The sequence below is a fragment of the Sceloporus occidentalis genome, unplaced genomic scaffold (genome assembly GCF_023333645.1).
Source record: "Sceloporus occidentalis isolate IW3139 unplaced genomic scaffold, rSceOcc1.0.p SCAF_1, whole genome shotgun sequence".
Taxonomy (NCBI): domain Eukaryota; kingdom Metazoa; phylum Chordata; class Lepidosauria; order Squamata; family Phrynosomatidae; genus Sceloporus; species Sceloporus occidentalis.
In genome coordinates, this window is record NW_028316981.1 from 282541442 (window position 1) to 282565056 (window position 23615).

A 23615-nucleotide genomic window follows, 5' to 3' on the forward strand; every position below is an offset into this window, starting at 1 on the left:
GTGGAAAAAATGTCTTGCAATTACAGGAGGTCATTTAGTTCCTCATTTAATCACACATATTTAACATTGTCTTGCCCATCTTTAGTCACACCCAAACCACAGGAAAAAAATGTCATGTCTTGCAATTGAGACCATAGTCAAAATACAAACAAATCATTTGCCTGAGGCTACCCTGAAAATCATAGGAGAAATGTCTTAAGCACATTAAGTAGTTTTAGCAACATGGTTGTTTATTCTAATAATAAATCATTATTGAGAGTCTAGATAATCACTACACAAGGTCCAAGCATAATTTGAAATATTATTGATTCTTCGGATCCCTAAAAGCAAAGCCAGCATTTAAACAATATGGGACAAATTGTGTAGCAAACTTAGAGGCGGCAATGGAAAAAAACAAGAAGGCAAGAGAGAAATTTCCTCTTCTATTTCTACCAGTGAGATCTTTTGAAGAGGCCTAAGATCTCTGACAGCAAGGAGAATGGCAGTATGCTGCAAAATTGGCCAGAAGCTTCCATGGGTGCCAAAAGAGGAGAATGAACGAGTATTGTGAAAGAAATGGTGCTCCAACCTAAATAACTATGGATGCATCTACACTGCAGGAAAAATGCAGTTTAACACCACTTTAAGTGCTGTAGCTCCATACTATGGAATACTAGAATTTGTAATTTTACAAGTCAAAAGGAGTAAAAAATAGAGGTTGCTTAACATCTCTATTTTTCTCCCACTGCCCCAACACAGTTCTGCATTGCCTATTAGGGAGTCTTTGCCCTCAACCCTCCTCAAGCTCTGCCCTGTTTAAATATCTGAAGGGATGTCATATTGAGGAGGGAGCAAGCTTGTTTTCTGCTTCTCCAGAGAACAGGACCCAGAACAATGGATGCAAGCTCCAGGAGGGGAAATTCCATCTCAACATTGGGTGGAACATCCTGGCAGTGGGGGCTGTTCGACAGCAGAACACAGTCCCTCAGAGTGCAGTCTCTCTCCGTGGAGTTCTTTGGGCATAGGCTGGATGGCCATCTGTTGGGGATGCTTTGGTTGGGAGTTCCTGCATGGTGGAGTGGGTTAGGATTGGATGGTCCTTGTCGTCTCTTTCAACTCTACGATTCTGTGACTCTATGATTTCTCTGCTACTTTTGTTGGGGAAACTGGGTTTAAGCCACCTCTATGTTTTATCCTCTTACACACAACTGCCATGATCTCTACTCCTGCCCCCCCAGCTCCTGAGCCAGGAGGAATGGGGGGGGGCGGTTGCAACCTTTGCTCCAACCACACACACACACACACACACACACACACACACACACGCAATCCCCACCCTCCCCATCACACCCTGACACTCTCTTCCTTTCTCTTCCTCTCTCACTCCCTGCCATGAAGTCTGAAGCTGAGGGGGATGCTGAAAAAATGTTCCAATCAACTCCCCTCTCTGGAGGGTGAGTTAATCACCTGAGGTTGGAACCTCCCTTGAGAAACTTCAGATCCCACCAATTGAGAACCTAGGTGTTAGACATTGTCCCTGAAAATAACCCTTATAAAAGGTTTCCCAAAAGATGTAGTACTACCAAAGAAATCAATGGATACATTTTGCTCCCACAAAAGTTTGAGGTTTTTTTTAAAAAAGGTCAGTGTCTGTTAAACTGCTAGAAGTAATTCATTTAAATCCAAATCTCCCTCACTTGTGAAGATCCATTCAGGGTATGGGCAGAGTTTGCTTCCACCCATAATGTTCCCATAGGTCTTTGTCTTCTTCAAGGGTGACTGGCTGCTCTAGAAGGACTTCCTTCTCCTCCTCTTGCCTTCCTAATGCCCTGAGAGGCAGGCAGATGTGGCAACTGGCTCAGGTCAAGGAAGGAAGGGAGGACTGGTTAAGTGACATCTCCCCCCCTTCTGTTACTGGGGAATGGGGTGCATGGGGGAGCCACTGGTTCCAGGACCAACCTGCCTGCCAAGGAGAGGGGGGACTGGTAAGGCACAGGGCTGCTTAGGCACCCTTGGACTCCCCATTCCCCACAGAGCCCTATAACTCCCCATTCTCCCACCACTACTTTGTTACATTGGGATTCCTCCTTTTCCCAAGCAAAGTACCCCAAAGCAAACATCCTCTTAGTTTGGCGCTTGCCTTTGCTCCATCTTTTCCTGCTCTCTGGCATATTTTTTTAGGGTGTGGGGGCATATGGAGAAATATCCCTCCCTCCAGTTGTACCATGGATTTGCACAAGGAGAGAATAATAAGACATGAGTGACATTATTGTATTCTTTAAATACCCCAAGAGCTGCCACAAAGAGGAGAGAGAGCAGGCTTGTTCTTTGCTACCACAGAGGGTAGAACCAGGTCTAATGGTTCGATGTTACAAGAGAGTAGATTTTGATTGAACATTAGAAGGAACTTCTTGACAGGAAAAGCAGTTTATCAATGGAACCAATTACCTAGAGGTTTCCTTCTCTGGATGTCTTCATACAGAGGCTGGACAGCTATCTGCTGGTGATGCTTTAGACGGAGATTCTGCACTGGATTCTATCACCCATGAGGCCCCTTCCAACAATATGATTCTATAATATAATTAAATTTGTTACACTTTTTACCTAAAACTTGACACAGATCATCTTCAAACCAAACTTCTTTTACACTACCATGTTCCAATTGAATTTGATAAGCCATTGCATGAGGAATGATTACAAAATTCTCCCCTCACCCTTCTTGGTTATAATACTGCATTGTGACTTCTCCAACTTTGCCTTTACATAGGCTGTGGCCCTATAATTAAATATTTCAGCAGTAGTCATTATTACCATTCAGGGATGGGAATTATTCCAAATATTCTGTGAAAGACTTAATCAGTCAGAACATTTGCAGTCTAATTTAGATGTTTGATTAAGCCTATGGTCCAAAACACACTGCGGAAATAATCCAGTTTGAGACGGCTTTAACTGCCCTGGCTCAATGCTAGGAAATTCTGGAAACTGTAATTCTGTGAGACATTGAGCCTTCTCTGTCAAAGAACTCTGATGCAGCAATAAACTACAAATGCCAGAATTTCTTAGCACTGTGCCAGGGTAGTTAAAGCAGTCTCAAACTGGATTATTTCTGCCGTGTGCTTTGGACGTATGATGAAAAAAAACTTTTTTCAATATTGTAACTTTTTAAAATGTATTTTTTTGGTGCTGAATTTGAAAAAGCAGTGTTTCTGGTTCATGTTTCAGCTGATTTGCAGCTGGGTTCAAAGATCTTGGGAGGAGCTGTGAAAGGAAAAGGAAGAACTGCTACTTTTTTGAACTGTTTGGTTATGTTTTGAGAAATTTGGGGTGAAAGTTCACCTACCAAAAAAGATGATGATGTGATCAGAGGGTTTTGGGGGAATGCTAGGAGCTTCAAGGATATCACTCATCCATACTTAATTTAAACCATAAGGTTAGAATTGAAGGCCAAAGTCTTGCATCTGGAGATGTAGCTACTGTGCCTTTTGATGCTACCATTCAAATCACTACCTTTTAAGGCATGCTGCCCACGAACCAAAGAAAAATTCACAGGCAGTGAGCAATGACTAGGTGGACAGCTAACTATGTTTGAAAATGACTTTAAACACATATTTCCTGAAGATAGGTATCTCAGATTCAAATAGCTTCCATAAGAAATTACTGGAAATTTTTTTTAGAGCTAGTTTGAGAAGTGGACTTATGTGCCCCAATTTGGGATAATTATTGTAATGTGATCTCTCAAAAACAGGCAGTGTGGTGATTCAGTTCATTCTCGAAATAGATCAGCTCTAATTAGTTTTGTCTGGTTTGGACAGTTGTGGCTGGTGACTCCCATGTTAGTGAGATAATGAATCCTCTCCACCTTTTTGTACAAACTTTTAAGTAGCTATTTGAGATGATGGACTTGTCTGCAAGGTTAGGGTTCAACATCATGTATAGCTCCTTTGAAGTTTCAAATAAACCTCAGAGTGGATTCACTGCTCTACTAACATGGAGGACCCCTGGTGCTCCTGGATCTGAAATTAGACTCCAGGGACAGAATGCTAGAAAGTGCATGTCCAAAATAGAGCAAATAACACCATATAAGGAAAATGCCAGGAAGACCTGCAGGGGAGATGGAATTATTTAACAGACAGCTGTTACTTCCAGTTTGGAGTAAGAATCTCACCAGTGCTTTCCAACTGCAGTACTTAGGGGAAAGGATGATAAAGTTAGCTGCCTTTTTCTTCTGCTTTTTTTTCCTTTTCTTTTTTTGCTACTTTTCTATTAGTGGGAATATTTTTTTGGAAGTGCCTTGTTTGATTTTGGTGGCAGTTTTACTTACACTAGCTTGTGTTTCTCCTTACTTTGTCCTACTAGTATCCAGCCTTTTAATTCTTTCTCAGTTCGGTCTCATTCTATCACATTGGTATTTCCCATTGTTGATTAATTGAATACTGTTCTCAGTATTGTTGTAGTAATTAGTTTTATTAGGCAGAGCTACGTCTCATGATAGCAAGTGTGGCATAGTGGTTTGAATGTTCGACTACAACTCTGGAGACCAGGGAGATTATCTCATGGGGGTTATCCTGTCCTTGTCCCATTCCTGTCCCATCCTTCCCACACAATTGCAGGAAGGACTTTCAGATGAAGTTGCGCAGATCCCATCATTAACCCATTCAAAAAGCACAATTGACCACAATCGGGCAAAAGACTTACAGATGACATTTCAGATCCCATCATTAATCCACCATTAACTTGTTATTAAAGCGACATTGGCCGGCATTTTGCAATAACAGAAGTTTGTGTTATTGCAATGTCGCTTTAATGATGGGCTAATAGTGGGATAAGCACCTCAGTTTAAAAGCCTTTTACTCTATCACAGTCATGGATGGGTTAATGACGAGATAAGGACGAGGCAGCAATCCCGTCCCTATCCCATCTTTGTGTATTAATCTCCCAGGGTTCTATTCCTAACTTGGCCATTAAGCCCACTGGGTGGCTTTGGGCAAGTCTCACACTCTCAGTCTCAGGCAAAGGCAATGGTAAAACTTTGAACAAATCCTGCCAAGAAAACCACATGATAGGTTAGTCTTGAGGTCATCATAAGTCGAAAGTGACTTGAAGGCAAACAACAACAACGGTGTCCCTTATTTTTTTATATACACGCCCATTTTGGCATTTGACTTTAGGCTAGGTTTGAATTTGATCTGTGTTTGAGTTTGAGTTTGATCTGCAGCCACTCAGTCACAAACCATACGGTTACGAGTTTAATCCCAGCTTGACTCAGGATTGTAGCCTTCCGAGGTCGCTAAAATGAGTACCCAGATTGTTGGGGGCAATTAGCTTAAACCACATAGACACTGTTAGTTCAGTATGAAGCAGTATATAAATGAAGCTGTTTGTGTGTGTTGTTTGTTTAGTATCCATGCTGTCTTTCACATAAGACTTTGTTTTCAAGCAGCACATATGTATCTACTCTATCATACAGTAGAAAAGTAGCATGAACACTATCAAGTTTAAACTTATTAAAAGAAACTTTAATAATAATCATAATAAAGATGGCTAACATACATACACAAACCCTGGATCTGCCTACTTGCAATTTTCCTAGATTCATCTTCTCAGAAGGTGATTCAATGTGTCCAGATTTCATGTAATTCTTGGGGGGAGGGGGACACAATATGGCCACTTTTGTATACCACTTCAGTGGGAGGTGTGAAAATTTAAACAAATTCAGATCAGACCAAATCCAAATTGGAATCAGGCCACAAATTGGAGAGTGGGATTTCACTACTCTAGTACAAAACACCAGTTAAAACTATCATCCTTGTAAAGTTACATTATATAAACATTGAGCCCTCTCCTAAATATTGGAGTAGCTGAAGTTACCATTGTTCCTTGTGTCGCATATGGTGCCATGTCCAGCAGTACAAAGAGTCTGGGACTCAGCTGGAATAAAGATTATAATATTAACTGAGAATCTGGAGCTGTAGTTTGATGCACAACAACTGACAAAATTTTAAGCAAACACAAAAGTATATTTATATTAATCTCTGATTAGATTAATGCTGAGAGCGGGAAGAATGGAAATTGCAACCCAAAAGAACTTCCTCATGATTTGATGTAATTTATGGGAAGTATACTATGCCTTTAATCTTCACATTTATCTGATATTAAGGGTCTTTTTATTTTTATCAGCCATGTCCTTTCGGGGCCCGTGATTTTCGAGAGAAGCAATGTGCAGATTTTGACAATATGCCATTCCGAGGAAAATATTACAACTGGAAACCATATACAGGAGGTAATATACAGTTTTGTAAACCTGAATGTAATCTAGCTCTGGACCCTTTGTGTGGAAGACGGGTGATAGAGTTTTCTCATATGGCTCTTGGGGGTGGGATATGCATTACTGCTTGGGTCCATATCCAAGCCTACACTCCTCAGCCTGCTTCACCATTTTAGGCTTACACAAGAGTAGACGTTAATATGATGTGACAAAGGCCAGTCATGCAAGTCTTTCCATGGGGCTGGGCTACCTGTTGCAGTGTGTTTATTTCTGCCACAATCAGGCTAAAAGAGTGCTAAAAGATGGACACTTTCTGCAGGACCTAAGTACAGTCTTATGGTTCATTTCAGATATGTTGCATAAATTACCAGCACTGAAATATCTTAAATCCTGGTTGGTTCAGAATGAGTAATGCTTGCCTATCTACCCACTCTCCTACCATTTCTGGAAGGAGCTTGGTGAATCAACAGTGTCAAGTATAAGATCCAGCCTAGTTGCTATATTCCTGTTCACTTTAGGTTGTGACTGCTGAACAACCATTGTGCAAGTGTGTACCCTGAGGATGATGCCTTTTTTTAAAAAAAAGTTTTTAATTGCTTCCTTTTGAGGATGCAGGATACTTATTTAAAAATAGAATTTACAGTGCTGCATTTTAGCACCTTTGGGGTTATTAAAGTCTTTTTGTGGTGATTATCACTTGAAAAATGTTGCAAAAATAAGAGACATTGGACAAAGCAAGGAAAAATGTGATAAGTTGTAAATGACAATAGATCAATAAAAACCTTATACAGTTTTCCTAAGCTTTGCATTTTCTTCCTGTCCTTGTTTTATATCAAGCTTGCAAGACTTTATATTTTTTTCTATTCACTGAAATTTGCATTTTAACCTGTTTTTATTAGTCTGGGCATTTATACTTGAAATTTATTTAATTTATACAATTCCCCCTACTGAACTATGTTTCTAGATTCCACCCCCACCCCCCCAATTGTATACATTTTATCCATTTGTACTTTAAAAACTCACATTATTTTAGAGCATAGTTTATTCCTTGGAAGCATCCTTTAATCCTCACAAATGTGTGAATGCTTGAGACAGAGTGCACTTTTTCTTAGAACTCTTGGGAAGTATGAAAATACTTTTCTTATTAAAACTACTGAATCCAGCAACGTTTATTTCCATCTCTTTACAGCAGGTATAGCTAAATTTCATAAGCCTAAAACATGCTTTATGTATCCTGTGGATACAGTTCCAGGCACTCCTCATGCTAATTTTTCAAGATTACACCCAATGTTAAAGAGTAAATTTAGCTTCAGAATGATACATTTACAAACATTTAATCTTTTACCATTTTAATAATCATTTCACAATGATGTGAGATAACATTTACAGAAATAAGTAGAATACAGATAACTCCAGAAAATGTAAATAAAATTAATTTTCTAGTAAGCAGACTCCAAAGCTATTCAACTAGTTTGCATTCACAGGGTTCTGAAGAAGAGCCTCTTCACAGTAATAACTCATAACACTGTCCAGTTGAACAAATTTTGCTAACTGATGTTGCAATTCTGATTCTAAAATATTTAAAATATTATGATCTGCCTAAAGCTTTCCAAACTTTTTACATCAGAGCAACAAGATGCCTGGTGGCACAGTGAGTAAATGCTGGTACTGCAGCCACTTACAGCCACAAGGTTGTGAGTTCAACCCAGACAAGTCTCCAGGGTCCACTCAGCCTTCAATCCTTTGGTAGGTCAGTAAAATGATTACCCAGCTTGTTGGGGGGCAATTGGCTTACCCTAAGCCACTTAGGGAGTGTTAGTTCACTGATAAGCAGTATAGAAATGTACTTGCTACTGCTATTGCTATAGGTCAATGGCAGAGAGTTCTTAGGCTGAAGAGGAAACTGAGCATGTGAAGACTATTGAAGAAGATTCAATGACATACTTTATGACTATGAAATAAACATATATGTGTGTGTCTCTTTATGGGGCAATGGCACAGATGTTATGGATTATTATTATTATTATTATTATTATTATTATTATTTGTATCCTGCCTTTCCCTGTATTGGATTAATAATTCATGCTTAGAAATTCTCTGACTTAAAAAATGTTTTATTTGTCTAGGTGGTGTTAAGCCATGTGCATTAAACTGCTTAGCAGAAGGTTACAACTTTTATACTGAACGTGCCCCTGCAGTGATCGATGGAACACAATGCAATGCAGATTCACTGGATATTTGTATCAATGGTGAATGCAAGGTGCTATATTTCTTACATGTTTAAACAATACTTAGTAGTAGTAAGCTTTACATTACAATATTTGATTAAAAAAACCTTTCCTATTAGCATCTTCCTCTTGTACACAAGGTTCCAAAAAGATAGCGCCATTGGTAATCACGTTGCTTTTATTTTCTGTTCTTTTGTTTTTCCTTTTGGCAGAGATTCATTACTAGCAATATGCTATGTATACATAGGATGTTAATTAGAGGAACTGCTGTTAGTGAAATAGTTTGGAATTCTCTTGAATGCTGCACGCACATATTTTTTTAATTGCTGTCCAGGTATAACCTTTTTTAAAAAAGCTTTCTTATTTAAAACAATACTTTAAATAGTATTATTACTATTTTTCCCCTGATTACTGAAAAATACACAGCATTCAATCATACAAAATGGGGCATCATAACAGGCATGCCAATGGAATATCATAAAACATAACTGTAATTACATATGAAATATGCAGGGCAAATGTTAAAGATTAGAATATAAGGAAGCAGTAGCTTCAGTATTATTTATTGGTTGTTTGTCAGTAATATTGTTAGCTTTAATAAAGAAAATAAATTGAAGGCAAATGAGATTCTGTAACAATTTTGATTTGAATATACAACATTGATTTAACATATTTTAAAAACCAAACAACTCTTTTTACATACTTGCATAATTAAAGAAAGGTAATTAAAAATAATCGAACTGTACCTATTTTCAGCATGTTGGCTGTGACAATATTTTGGGATCTGAAGCTAAAGAAGACAGATGCCGGGTATGTGGTGGAGATGGGAGTACTTGTGAAGCTATTGAAGGTTTTTTCAATGACACATTGCCCAGAGGAGGTACGTGTAAAGGCATAGGTTACAATTTTGTTGACTGTAAAATAGCTGCTGTGTAGAGCATAGGTAAACATAACAGTGATTCATCATGCCCTGATTACATTTTACCCTGTATTTTGAGGTGGGCACAAGCGGGTTCTGCCATAGTTACTCATTTTATGACAAAATTATTTCTACTACTAGAGCAGAACATTATAGATCTCTAGAGTCATATTTTCTTGCAGAATCCACAGAACTATGCTTAGAGTGTAGATTTTTGGAAGCATTTGTCATCTAAATATCCATAAACAATTATCTCAAATTTCCAATATACAGTTTTATTTGTTTTTTTTCTATAGAGCAAAGCCAACTGGAACAAAAAAATGTACCAGTAAATTTATTGCTATTTACCAGTGAAGTACTTTTTTGTTCTAGACAGTGTAATTAGATGAAATATAGTCCATGCTATTTTTTGTTGAGCCACGATGTAGCAAAATAGAAGTTGTTTGCTTTGATTATCAGTGCATTCTCTCCATGGATTGGAGTGGGGGAACTGGGGAGTCAGGCCTCGGCCCCCCAGCTGACAGCTCTTTGGAACTTCTGAATGGTGAGGCTGGGCCTAGGTCCCCTAGAGAGGAGCTATCTCCCGCAGAATAACACAAACTAGTTCTGAAGCAGAGAGATCCCTAAGTCCTAGGGAGAGATGACATCCCAAGTAGCTTTGTGATAAAATACTGTTAGATGTTCCACCTAGTTTTGTCAGTCACGTGTCAAAGGCTGCAGCCACACTACAGAATTAATGCAGTTTGATACCGCTTTAATTGCCGTGGCTGCATCCTATGACATTCTGGGATTTTTAGTTTGTTGTGACACCAGAGCGCTCTGCCAGAGAAGGCTAAATAAATACCTTACAGAACTACAAATACCAGCATTATGTAGCATTGAGCCATGGCAAATAAAGCGATGTCAAACTGCATTAATTCTGCAGTGTAGATGCAGGCAGAGACAGCTGTATGTAGGAGTAGCCATACACAGTGGTGATATAAATAGGGTCAGTTTCAGCAGCCAAAGTTCAACAAAAACATTGATTAGTTTGACCCCTATTCTCAACATTCCTGGCTTCCTATTATAGACTTCTTTGAGCTCAGGATACTTCCTAGACTAGTCTTGTCCCTTCTCCTTTCATTGAATTATGTGCCAGAAGGACATTTCTATATTTATCTGAAATTGGCTTATTTACTGACTGACTCTGTTGTGGATTCCATGCAGTGACCCAGACCTGCCTCTGACTTCTTTTATTGTGATACTCCTGAAACTGTTGCTTGTCTAAGGAAACCCTCTGGTCCTATTGGGTCACCTACAGCCACAGAGTAGTACAATTGGAGTCAGGAAATTCTAGAAGTGTGCAGTATACCCTAATCTTAACCCTCATTATATTGCAACTCCCAGTGGGGTCAAGAAATACCACACAAATCACTTGGGTCAAGTTTTTTTCTTTTTGCTTCATGGAGGTTAAAGTTCTCCTCTGCTTTAGAGGTCTGCTTTTCACTCAACATGGCCATGACTCTAGAGGTCTACTTTTCACTCAACATTGTATTTGTTCTCCTTCCTTCCACATTAAGTAGGCTATAATATTGCTTTAAAATGTCTTAACATCACATGGAGGAAGAAAATGTCAATGTTGTTATTTCATATTTCATAATGTGGGGTCTGATATTAACTTCTCTTGTTCCTTTCAGATCTGTGGGTTAAATGGCAGAATTGTTTCTCTGCCCTTATTGTCCTAAAAATAGTGATCAGTCCATTTAAGAATAAATATAGCTATTAATAATAAAATAAACATTATCTTATATTGTAGGTTACATGGAAGTAGTTCAGATTCCAAAAGGGTCTGTTCACATAGAAATCAAAGAAGTGACAGTGTCAAAAAACTACATTGGTAAGAGGATGTTTTTATGTTAAATGTACAAACTGAATAAAGGTTGTGGGATCCAGATAACAATGTGAGGCATATGTCTTCATATTTTTTGCATAAAATTGAGAGTCAAAGTATATATTACATTCAGGTTGCAAAGCAATTCTATTTGCAGGGAAGTAAGCCAGTTGAATTCAGTTGGACTTCTAAAGAGCCATACTTTGAATGCTTCAAAAGAACGTTTAGAAGCAAAATATCTTTAAGTAAAATTGTTCCAAATTTGAAAATAAATCTAGGTTATACAGTGGGCCCTCCACATTCACTGGGGTCAGCTACACAGGACCATTGTGAAAGTGGAAAAACTGTAAATTAAAAACACTGGGTGTCATAGTCCACAAAAGCACCTTCACTCTGACCAGGAAACCTATTCGGAAAATGGACCATATTGAGTGCATTTACCTGACCCTGAAAGCTAAGGACAGTCTGGGGATTCTGTCGGTCTACTGTCCACCCCGTAGCCTAACAGACTCCCTGGCTGAGCTGAGACTGCTGGTCTCAGAACTGGTGCTGGAGTCCCCCAGGCTTTTGGTCCTGGGGGACCTCAACATCCCCTTTGAGGCTGGCTCATTAGATCTGACAGGTGCAGCTTGGGAGTTCATGACTTCCATCACAGCCATGGGCTTGTCCCAATTAGTCTCGGGTCCTACACATCATGCGGGTAATACACTCGATGTGGTCTTTAGTATGGATCATGAATATCTATGGGCCAAGGTGATCACCACTGCCCTGTCATGGACGGATCATTTCCTGGACAAAGTCGGACTGAAGGCAACTACCCAGATCCCCCTCAGAGGTGGTGGGCCTATTAGAATGGTCTGCCCCCGAAGGCTGATGGAACCGGCTAAGTTCCAGGAGGCCCTAGAGGGTTATATGGTTGGGAATGATGGTGATTCTGTCGAAGCCCTGGTTGATACCTGGGATGACAATCTTACCAGGGCCATAGACACTATTGCTCCCAAGCGTCCTTTCCAGTCCGCTCCTAACAGAAAACCATGGTACACCCAAGACCTTCGAAATATGAAGCGGACTGCACAACGACTAGAGCGCCGCTGGTGGAAACATCAGTTATTACCTGATAAGACACGCCACAGTGACTGTTTGAAGTGGCAATGGATACAGCAAAGAACTCGTTCTATGCTGTACGCATTGTGTCGGCACAGTCTCGTCCAGCAGAGCTGTTCAGGGTGGTAAAAAAGTTGACCCAACTACCTCCCACCCAGAACTCTCTTTTAGAACCAACAAAAACCTGCTGTGACGCATTTAATGACTTTTTTGCAGATAAAATCTCTCAGATAAGGACTAATCTGGACTCAGGCATTATAACAGAAACAACAAGAGAGGTATCCAGTGACTCCACAGACTATGTTAAACTGGATCAATTTGAGTTTGTAAATACCGATGAAGTGTACAAGCTTCTTGGAAGTGTAAGGAGGACGACTTACCCTCTCGACCCTTGCCCATCATGGCTGACCATCCAAGGAGGTGATGCGATAAAAACATTGCTTCAACTCATAATAAATGCATCTTTCAGGGAGGGAAAATTTCTGGAAAAACTTAAACAAGCAGTGGTTAAGCCGCTTTTGAAAAAACCCTCCCTTGACCCCCCTGATTTGAAATAACTACAGACTGGTCTGCCTCTTACCATTCTTGGGCAAGGTGATCGAGAGGGCAGTTGCCACCCAACTCCAAGCTGTCTTGGATGAAGCTGATTATCTAGACCCATTTCAAACTGGCTTTAGGACAGGATACGGAGTTGAGACAGCCATGGTCGCCTTAGTCGATGATCTCCGTCTGGGCATCGACAGGGGAAGTGTGACCCTGTTGGTGCTCTTGGACATCTCAGCGGCCTTCAATATCATTGACCATGGTATTCTTCTGGAACACCTGAGAGAGTTAGGTATCGGGGGCATTGCAATCCAGTGGCTCTGTTCCTACCTCTCAGGCAGATTCCAGATGGTGAAGCTGGGAGACAGCTGCTCCTCAAAAAGAGAGCTGACATCTGGCGTCCCTCAGGGTGCCATTCTGTCCCCCATGCTGTTTAACATTTACATGAAGCCGCTGGGAGAGATCATCTGGAGACATGGGGCGCGGTGTTATCAGTACGCTGATGACACCCAAATATACTTCTCTATGTCTCCGACTATTGCAGTGACTAAGGATGGTGTCTCTCCTCTGAATACCTGCCTTGAGTCTGTAATGGGCTGGATGAGGGAAAACAAACTCAGTCTGAATCCAGAGAAAACGGAGGTACTAGTGATAAGTACCCCTGGCCTGGGGAAGGAAATTTGTTGACCAGTCCTGGATGGGGTTACACTCCCCTAAAGGACAAAGTTCGCAGCTTGGGAGTACTCCTGGACCCGTCACTACAGCTGTCACCTCAAATTGACGTAACAGCCAGGAGTACCTGTTATCAACTTCAGTTGATACGCCAGCTGCGCCCCTGATAACATATTAATCATATCTGTGAATAATCAAATCCGCAAATGTCAAAGCCTTGAGCAAGCCCCACTGAACACAGGGATATAAATCAACTTGCTAGACTAGATCAATTGAATAGATGAGAGTTACATGTTAATTTACAAATTTTCCTAATTTACAGTATTAACTTACAATGTTTTAAAAAGGAGAACTGTTAGCTTTTTTTAAAAAAATGGGAAAAGCCATATCCCACCTCATTTCTGATTGCAGGAAAAGCAGCCAGAAAACCAACAGTATTATCACTGCTCTGTTAAGTGTGGCATTTCTTATACATACCTAATATTTTTTGCTTTTAAGCACTTTGTGCATGGTTTTTTTTAAAGCTTTGAAGTCTGAGGAGGATGATTATTATATTAATGGTGCCTGGACTATTGACTGGCCTAGAAAATTTGATGTTGCTGGAACAGCTTTCCATTACAAAAGGCCAGCAGATGAACCAGAATCTTTGGAAGCCTTAGGCCCTACCTCAGAAACCCTCATAGTGATGGTAAAGTAATTGTCTTTTTAAACATGTGAGTTCATGTCTAGCACATTGGGGCTAAAAAATTATAACAACATATAAAAGTATACCAGATTGTTTGGGGAGGGGAAGGTTGTCCTCTGTCAGACATGTTGCTAAACCTTCTTTGTTGCTCATGAGCTCCTCTTCCAAGCTGCTTTCTTTTGCCATTTGATCTATATTATTATCATCCACTTACAGCTAGTTTTGTATTGATGTTTCCCAAATGTGCCCTCCTTTAGTGCATACTGCTTTGATAATGAAAATGTCTCTAAAGAAGTTTACAACATGGCAGTAGCCATCCACCATCAAACTTGTGTTCCTAGTGTTACCTGTGAGAAACCCTCCTCCACATACTTTTGGGTGTCTAGAAGAGATTTGGGGAGGAGGAAAAAATAAAATTCCATTATACTACTGGACATACAGTAGCACGATACTGGATTTATCCGTTTAAAAACATGATTTCTTCCTGTGGTAATTTAATTGGTTGCTCATCCTGCTCTGAAACATCCTCTTGTAGAATTTCACAATGATAAGGATGTCTGTTTTACTTCAGAGGACAATTCCTTCTTATCTGACTATTCTTTCTTTTCCTGCAAAGTTTAAATAACAATGGATAATACTGGATTTGAAAGGGGCACTCTGCTCAACTATTTAAGTTTGGAAGGAGTCACTTGAAATTCTTGGCGTATCTGCACTAATTTTCAAAACTGTTTCAAGGAAGTAGAGATCTGGTACAATTACAACCATTGATTAATTGTCAGTATACTCTTTTTGAACTGTTTAAATAATATAACCAGTTATTTCCAACTGCAGATTTTACTACAGGAGCAAAACCTGGGAATAAGGTATAAATTCAATGTTCCCATCTCTCGCACTGGCAGTGGCGACAATGAAGTTGGTTTTGCATGGAATCATTTACCTTGGTCTGAATGTTCTGCTACTTGTGCTGGAGGTAATTTTTTTTAATTTTTAAATGAAGATGTAAGATTACAGTCGGTCCTTCTTATACACGGATTTTTTATACACGGATTTAAGCATACACGGTTTGAAAATGTTCCAAAAAAGTATACATTTACCTTGATTTTCCATTTTTTATTAGGGACACCATTTTGCTATGTCATTATATTTAATGGGACTTGAGCATACACGGATTTTGTTATACACGGGGGATCTTGGAACCAAACCCCAGCGTATAACAAGGGTCCACTGTATAAGTCAAACATATTTGGCTGCACTTGTCTATCATTGAGAACTTTTATTTCAGATATTATTAAAAATTAATGTGTTTATTCATTTATGGCATTTGTTTATGAGCATTTATATATTGCCTTTCAGCCCCTCAGGACCTCTCAACAAATACACAGATAAAACATTTTAAATATTAATTTTAATTAATTTTATTCTGTGTGCTCATTAGTTTCTTACTTGTATTCAGTTTTCCACAACTTTTATAGAGAGATCTTTATACATTAAGTGCATATATTCCATTTCAGCAAAGGTGTCTGTTCATACCTCTTAAAAGTAGCATTATATAGCATTTCTGAAATCTGAAATAACATCTCAGAAATCAAAGAATATCTAGAAGATTCTTGTGAACAGAAAGATATGAATAGAAATATATATGTTGTATGGCCCTCCTCCAGATGGATACAAAAACAAAAATTACTGAGAACTGACTCATGCAGATATTTACTAGCCAGTGGATACTTATCAATTCAGTAGCATATCTCACTGTGTGGTTGTTGTTAACTGCATTTGAGTCAATCTCAATTCATGGTGACCCTATGAATGAGACATCTCCAAGACCCCTTATCCTCAATAAATCTGCTCAAGTCCTGCAGGTTTAGGGTTGCCATAACCTGGCTGCAACCGGGTTTTTCCCGGTTTTGGCGGCATCTGCCCGCTCCCGGCACGGGTGCCATCCAAAAACCGGGTAAAGCCCGGTTGCAGCGGGGTTGCGGAGCAACCCGGGGGGCCTCGCTGCCCTCCTCCTCCTCCACTGCGCATGGCCGCGCGGAGGAAGAGGAGGGCAGCAAGGCCTGGGGCGGAGGATGCTGCAGGGAGGTGGCGCCTCCTGTGCGCAGCCGTGCCAACCTCCCCGCCTCCCTGCAGCCTCCTCCCTCCTTCCTGGCCTCCGCAGAGGCCAGGAAGGAGGTGAGGCCCCAGCGATCACCGGCAGCCTCGCGCCTTCCTCCGCGGCCTCTGCGGAGGCCGGGGAAGGAAGGGAGGCCCCGGCGATCACCCACGGCCTGGCTCTTCCTCCGTGGCCTCTGCGGAGGCCGGGGAAGAAAGGGAGGCCTCGGCGATTGCCCACGGCCTGGCCCTTCCTCCGCGGCCTCCGATCACGGCAAGGCCCGGGGCCCAGGCGGGGAGGGAAAGCCTCCTTAAGTGGAGGCTTTCCCTTGCCGCTTGGCCTCCGCTCCCCTCCGCGGGAAAATGTAGGACAAAATTTTCAAATGTAGGACACATTTTCCGTGTCCTACATTTGAAAATTTTGTCCTACAGTTTTCCCGTTTTGGAGGTCCGGAGTTATGGCAACCCTATGCAGGTTCAGGCCTGTGAACTCCCTTATGGAGTCTTCCTCTCCTTCCGCCCACCTTTCGTCTTGGTTTCCCAGGAGAATTCAGGCTTGATCTGTTCTAGGCTTGATCTGCTCTTGATCTGTTCCATGTGTTTGTCTTTTTGGCTGTCCATGTTATCCCCAGCACTCTTCTCCTACACCACATCCCAAATGAGTTGATCCTCTTCCTATCCATTTTCTTCACTTTTCACCTCTCACATCCATGCATGGTGATAGGGGAATGCTCACTATTCTAGATCATAAGCCGCTCTGATAGCCTTTCGGGCTGAAGAGCGGGGTATAAGTACTCTAATAAATAAATAATAAATAATATATACCTTAAATCCAATTGTTGGTCACAACTAATGTAAACCCACAGAATAAGTTGAATTTGTGTAAGTGTTAATTTATTCTAGTTGGGGGTTCCAATTGGATTTAAGATATTATTTTGACTGAGAGTAGTGGCAAAATGTGTAATAAGTTACTGGTAGGTAATTTTTAGGTGTCACCTTTCTTTAGCTGAATCAGCAAGGAAAAGTGTTATACAACCAACATTATTTATGAAATTGAATACAGTCATCAAACACTGAAATGCCCATTGAAAAATTAGGAAAACAAGCACATCTGTGGCCACCTGCAATTCTAGGATAAGATAAAAAGTATTAATTTATAATGTTTTAATCTCTCAGTTTAAGACAAAAAGCAACTAATAAATGCCAAATAATATATATATAGTAGAGCTGGGCAACTGCTAGGTGTTGGAGGGGGGAAACAGTTATTTTCTTTTGCCCACATTTTTTGGGTTCTTTTACCCAAGCCTGTTGGTCATTTCTCCTCATTTACCAGTATGGGGGGGGGGAGCATCACATCACAGCTCGAGAGGTTTTCCTTTAGCCTATACAGACTTTTCTTCCAAACATAAAGTGACCAGAGGAGGAAATCTGCTTACTTCCTAGTCTGAAGAAAGGCCTGTATTGTCGAAATAAAGGCTTCCATAAGCCTAAAGGGATGGGGGGAGGGCCCATAGCACCCCATCTTCAGAGGCTTTAGAAGTACAATTTTGTTGCCTCCCAAACCCATGAAGACTGCAAAACTACGTCTGCATGTGACCCATGGGATGAAGTTTGACCAATCCTGAAAATACAGCACCATCAAGTGCTAAATACTTCTAAATACAAGTGATTTCAATCAGAAAGATGTGTGCTAATTTTCACTGAAGTCTGATGGGACTGTGCTGTTTAATTTCATAACAGAAGAATAAAGACCATTTTCCCAAGCTTACAAAGCATAACTCAGTCAATTCTGTATATGTCTACTCTTGAATAAAGGTCTACAGAGCAGAGCTCCATGCCATACAACAGGTGCGTGCATGACTTCATCCATTTGTCTTATGGTGATCCCATGAATTTCTTTGGCTTTTCTTAGGCAAGGAATACCTCCATTTTGATACCCCTGTGATAAAAGAGGCTGTTCTACCACACAAACAGTCCATTTCATCACAAGTACATCACAGTGGAGTACCATATTTATGGAATGGGATGTTCTACCATGTGAACAAATTTCCCAGACAAGTTAATAAATCTCAACAAGTTACGTTGCTTCATTTCCTCTTCCCTCACTGTGACAAGTTTGCTTCTGTTACTGTCCCAGCAGAAGCAATATATTTTTAAAGGCAATTAAAGTCTTCTCGTCAATTTAGTTGCCAGCTCACACTGCTATAGAATCTTCAATACTTCAGAGACTTAACAATCTAATACAGACAGAGGGATGCATTAGAAAATGTCACCTGAATCTAAACATGGAACGTGATATTGTGCAAAACCATTTTAGATCATGAACAGCAAAGAAAAGTGATAGACAACAATAAGAACAATACATTTTACTACAGTATCTAATGTAATTTAAATTTGAAAGTGATGTACGGGGCCCTGGCAATTCAAATGCATGCCCCTAGCCTCTGTGCTCATATTCCCCAGATGGAATGAATGGCTGTTGTCTAAAAATACAGTTCTTAGTTTTATTTTGTTGTTTGTATTAGTAATTTTGTTTAATGGAAACTTTACAATAGCATTTCAGTGAGGTGGTAGTGGTTTTGAAATATATTTAGGCACCTACCATTATTGCACCATAAAATAAATCGAATAATACAAGGCTTTACAAAATAGCTTATTTTTAACTAGATCAACATGTGTTTTGGCCAGCCAGTTCACATCTGGGTTGTCTGTCTTGTTTGGCTTCAGGATTCTTCCCACTGTGCGCCAACACTCTCACTAGCTTTATTAAAAATATCCTATTTTGGACTAAGTAGAAGTGGTCAGTTAGAATGAACAGAACAGAGCTTGTCTTTAAACTTTAAACATTTTCCCTTCTGCTCAGCTTTTTAAAAAACAAATGTTAGATGGGCAATTTCCTAGCTAAGAGTTTATGTAAAAGAGTTCCATTAGTCATGAAGCATTAATATTTAATCCATAATAATAATAATAAAAGAGAGATAAAGAATTTTTTTTTCTGTCTCTGTCACAGCTCTAAGACAATGAAGTCTAGTCTCTTAAAAATTAGAGTGGTTAATGGGGAGTGGGGCTGGTTATCTGAGTGCACATTGCAGTTATTTTATTTTTTAAAAATGATTAACTTTTATTTTAAAAATTGATTAAGTGAGGCGGGAGAAAAATGAACTGAGAAAGAAAAAAAGTGGAAGATGCAGTTGCTATTTCATATACAGCTGGCCCATACTTGAATTCTACTAATGCATCCAGTTTACACCATCAGCTGGCCTGTAGTTCCAGCTTTCAATTCAAAAATGAGTAGGTCTCTAGCCTTGTAGAAACCAAGATAGGGGGCAAACCAATTCTGCTTAGTTGTTTTCTTGAGAAAAACCCTGCACTGCCTTTCTGAGTGTTTAGCTAATGAGTGATGTCGTATAGTGCGTGCGTGTGTGTTCATGTATAATTGTTGGGAAGGCTTTAATACGGGGTGTGTGACAAAGAAGTGATTCGACACACAATCACATTGTATTCAGACACCACCCTCGTAGAGACCTTTGGGGAGGATTAGGGGAGAATCAGTGTGCTGAAACACAATTCTTTAAAATGACACAGAACAATCTGGAGTTTCTTCAGCCGCAAACAGACAAAAGCTTCCTCGTTGCTTTATAGTATGATAAAATTTCAAGAAAAGAAAAGTGAGGAAAAGCATTCAGCACAGCAGAAGAGAAAAATGATATGTAGAAAATGTAAAGGGATATGTACATTTCAGCACGCATACAATACTGTGTCATGCCAACACTGTCATTTCTACGTATTTGCTGTTAATATAAAAATAATTTCAGAAATACTGTATAGCAGAGCAGACAACAGTGCTCATTTGTCAGAAGATGCATGAAGTGAATGCATTGGTAGCAAGAGGTTAACGTGAGGGGGAAGGGAGAACGGGGTGCAGATAGAAGACCCCTTTGCTTTCAGGTTGCAGCTCATCCAATATCCACTGATCCAAGAATAAGACCTTATTAAGCACAATGGAGAAGAGAAATAGCATTGAAGCATCTTAAGCAGTTTTGAAGTCAGACAAAGCAGGGTACTTTTGCCAGTTTAAACATTATTTTTGTGCTTTTCACAAATGTGTGAATTTATAATCAATATGTTTCCTGGTATTGAAGATTCAGACCCTCCCTTTGTTAATAATCTTTTTGATAAAAGCACCTCTTCAATATGCTTTTTCCATGTGATCCAGTACTGGAAGGAAGGGAAATAATTAAGGAATTAGATTGCAGAGTTTAAAAAGGCAGAAAGTGGTCTCAGTACACACACCTATTTTATTGTGAGAAAGTAAAACCTCACTTCAAATATGACTGCACCAGACTCATTTTTAAAGACATCAATGTCCTGCTATCATATAGTTCATGTCTAAGAAACTGTTACATTTCTTTTAATCTGTACCAGAGATAAAGTTTTTGCTTCACTGCCAAGGACTACTGCTTCTTTGCTGATAATGTACATTTGTTTTGGTATTTTTGTCATGATGTTTTATTTCAGATTTGTTCATTCCCTTGAAGTCTCTCTTATTCAAAAATAGTATGTAAATATTTTAAATGAATAAATAAAATGAATAAGGATGGCTGTTATTCACTTTTCTTTCCCGTGTGAAGGTAGTGAGGTGCTAATTACCATTCTTGATTTCCTATGTTTATTTTCCTCTCTTGTATTTCTGACCAATTCTAAAATACTCTGTAAATTTCAGATTGAAAAAATTGTATGGATGTATAACCCTCAACATTATGTCTGCCCTCAGTTCCTGTTTGTCTGCTCCAGCAAATTTAGAACTTTCTTACTCAACTTTTTCTCTTGAGCAATCATTGAGCTTTCGGTATCCCACATTGTCCTATCGTACAGTTGCTCATCTGATGGTTGGATCAATAAAGACTTCAACAAAGTGTGCAGCTCCAGAGTTTAAAGCCTCAGTGTGCAGTCACAACAAATGCATCTCATTTAAGTTGGAATACTTATATAGACACTTATATCTCAATTCAAAGACATTGGTCTCCACGAGAAAAATAGTTACACATAAATGCACTAGACTGCTAGCAGTTATGGAAGCTTTCAAAGAGGAAGTTGGTTTGGATTGTATCACATGCCACTATTGTATATTGTAATAAAGGGAATTTCCTCTACCTGCCCCTACAAAAGGCATTTTTCCCATGGCCACACATCTGCCTAAAGAAGATGACAGGATGGATAGTCTCAGCAAAGCAAGGCTATTCAACTACAAGTGGACTTTTATCAAAGATTGATGAAATTCATCTTCAAGATATGGGGAATTCATAAAATAGATATTTATACAATAAGGTGCAATGCAAACTACCAGAGATATTGCACCCCCTTGCCTTGGAGATGCCTTTCTGTTGAGTTGGAGAAGTCATCTAGTATTTGCCTTTCCTCCATATCTATTGATTGCATGAGTGGTGGCAAATATATGGGACACCATGGCAAGATGCATCCTAATGACTCTACGGTGGCCCAGAAACCCGTGGTTTGTTCCCCTGTTGTCTCTTTTTTTATGACAGTTTGGAAACTTCCCTAATACCAGACATAGGCGCGTTACAGACTGTTGGATTGCGGCGGTCTGCTGCCGCCGCTGGTTGCTGCGTCCGGGAACCGCAGCAGCCAAACAGCGCGGTTCCCGGATACAGCAAAGAAGGAGCGTGAAAATCGCGCTCCTTCTTGCAGCCCGGAAGAGACGCTGCAAGGCACTAGTCGTGCACTTGCGGCGTCACTTCCGCTGTGTGACGTGCGGACACAGAGCGTCCGTTACGTCAAAATGGTGGCGGCCGTGTGGAACAGCCGCCACCATTTGTTACGGACTCAGTCCGTCCTAGGGTGCCCGTTTGTAACGGGCCCTATTTATTCAACAGGAGGGTCAAGGCAGGGTTTCTGACCTGGAAACTCTGGAACTGGCAGCATGGAATATATCCTATGCTGGGTTTGTCACAGAGCACCTGGGAGATTCCAAATGCATATCAAAGATCAGCTAAAATTTGGTTTTAACATTATAAATGGAATGACTGATTGAGTTTTCATGATTGATGGTTGCTGTCAGGACTGTTAAAGACTAATGTTACTGTTGGTCATTGGCGCGTTACAGACCGCCCCTTTGGGGCGGCCTGTAGGCGCCCCTTTCCCTGCCGGATCGGGGCCTCAGCGTCCAGAGCGGCAGCCACTGAGGCCCCAATCCGCCGCTTTCTAGGCTGCGGGGAAGCGGCAAAAGGCCACTTCCCCGCAGCCTGGAAAGGGGTGTCCTTGGGGCTTCAAGCCCCAAGGACACCCCGCGGCAGTGGGGAGAAGGAGAAAGGGGCCGTTTGGCCCCTTTCTCCTTTGGTCTGCTGGGCGCAGCTGTCTGAAGGCTGCGCCCAGCGGACCAAACCAGGAAGGAGCTCCGAAACGGAGCTCCTTCCGGGGTTGCGGAAAGGGCGCCCTAGGTGCCCTGCCGCGACCCCAATACGTCACAACCGTGCCGCCTAGTTTGGAGGTGGCGCGGTCATCACGTATCGATGGTGGTGGCCATGTGGAACGGCTGCCACCATTTTGTGCGCGCAGAGCGCGCACTAGGGTTAGGGCGGTGCAGAAGCACCGCCCCGTCTTAACACTAATACGTGCTCTGCGCGTACTTTTTAGCCCATCTGTAACGGGCCATTGTCTGTCCTTTCTGAAAGAGCTGCCTGACAAGGGCATATCTGTATCATCCTATAAAGTTTGTTTATAGCTATTTCACACAATCTTAGACTCCTGGGAGGGAAAAACCTGTTTCCAGCATCCTTTAGTCAAGAGATTTTTACAAACTTGTAAATATCTCTATTCCTGTTAAAGAAAACAGCTCCCTGAGCTCAGCCATTCACATTTATCTGTCACAGTGTGGTTGATAACAGATCAAAGACTGATATCTCATTTGGAAGGGAGATTCTGTCACCACTACTGGCATGACTAGCTTCGTCCAGTTTTACATAGCTCACTAATCTCTCATTTATGTGAGTCATAGGCAGCATGAAGAACTATAGATTGGTTATCTGTAACTAGTTTTTCAAGTGGTTAATTTGTGAATTCACACAACCCACCTTCCTATATTCTTTGAGTCCTGACTTTTTATTGCACAGTTTACTTGTATGTTCTGCCAGAGCAGATTCTGAACTCAGAGAAGACACAGCACTGAGGCATGCTGTTGGGAAAGAGGTAGAGCTACAGCAGGGATGTCACTACTGGGTGCTGGGGGTTCAGATTATACC

General features: G+C 40.7%; 1 protein-coding gene across 1 annotated transcript in view; it reads left to right on the top strand.

Annotated features, from left to right (window-relative positions):
• The window catches only part of ADAMTS6 (ADAM metallopeptidase with thrombospondin type 1 motif 6), a 174954-nt gene that overhangs the window by 136402 nt on the left and 14937 nt on the right, over window positions 1–23615 (top strand). Inside the window, exons 15-20 of the mRNA XM_089495161.1 lie at window positions 6157–6259; window positions 8371–8504; window positions 9229–9352; window positions 11187–11267; window positions 14105–14268; window positions 15097–15235. Coding sequence (XP_089351287.1) covers window positions 6157–6259; window positions 8371–8504; window positions 9229–9352; window positions 11187–11267; window positions 14105–14268; window positions 15097–15235 — 745 coding nt within the window. The remainder of the gene's footprint in view (window positions 1–6156; window positions 6260–8370; window positions 8505–9228; window positions 9353–11186; window positions 11268–14104; window positions 14269–15096; window positions 15236–23615) is intronic.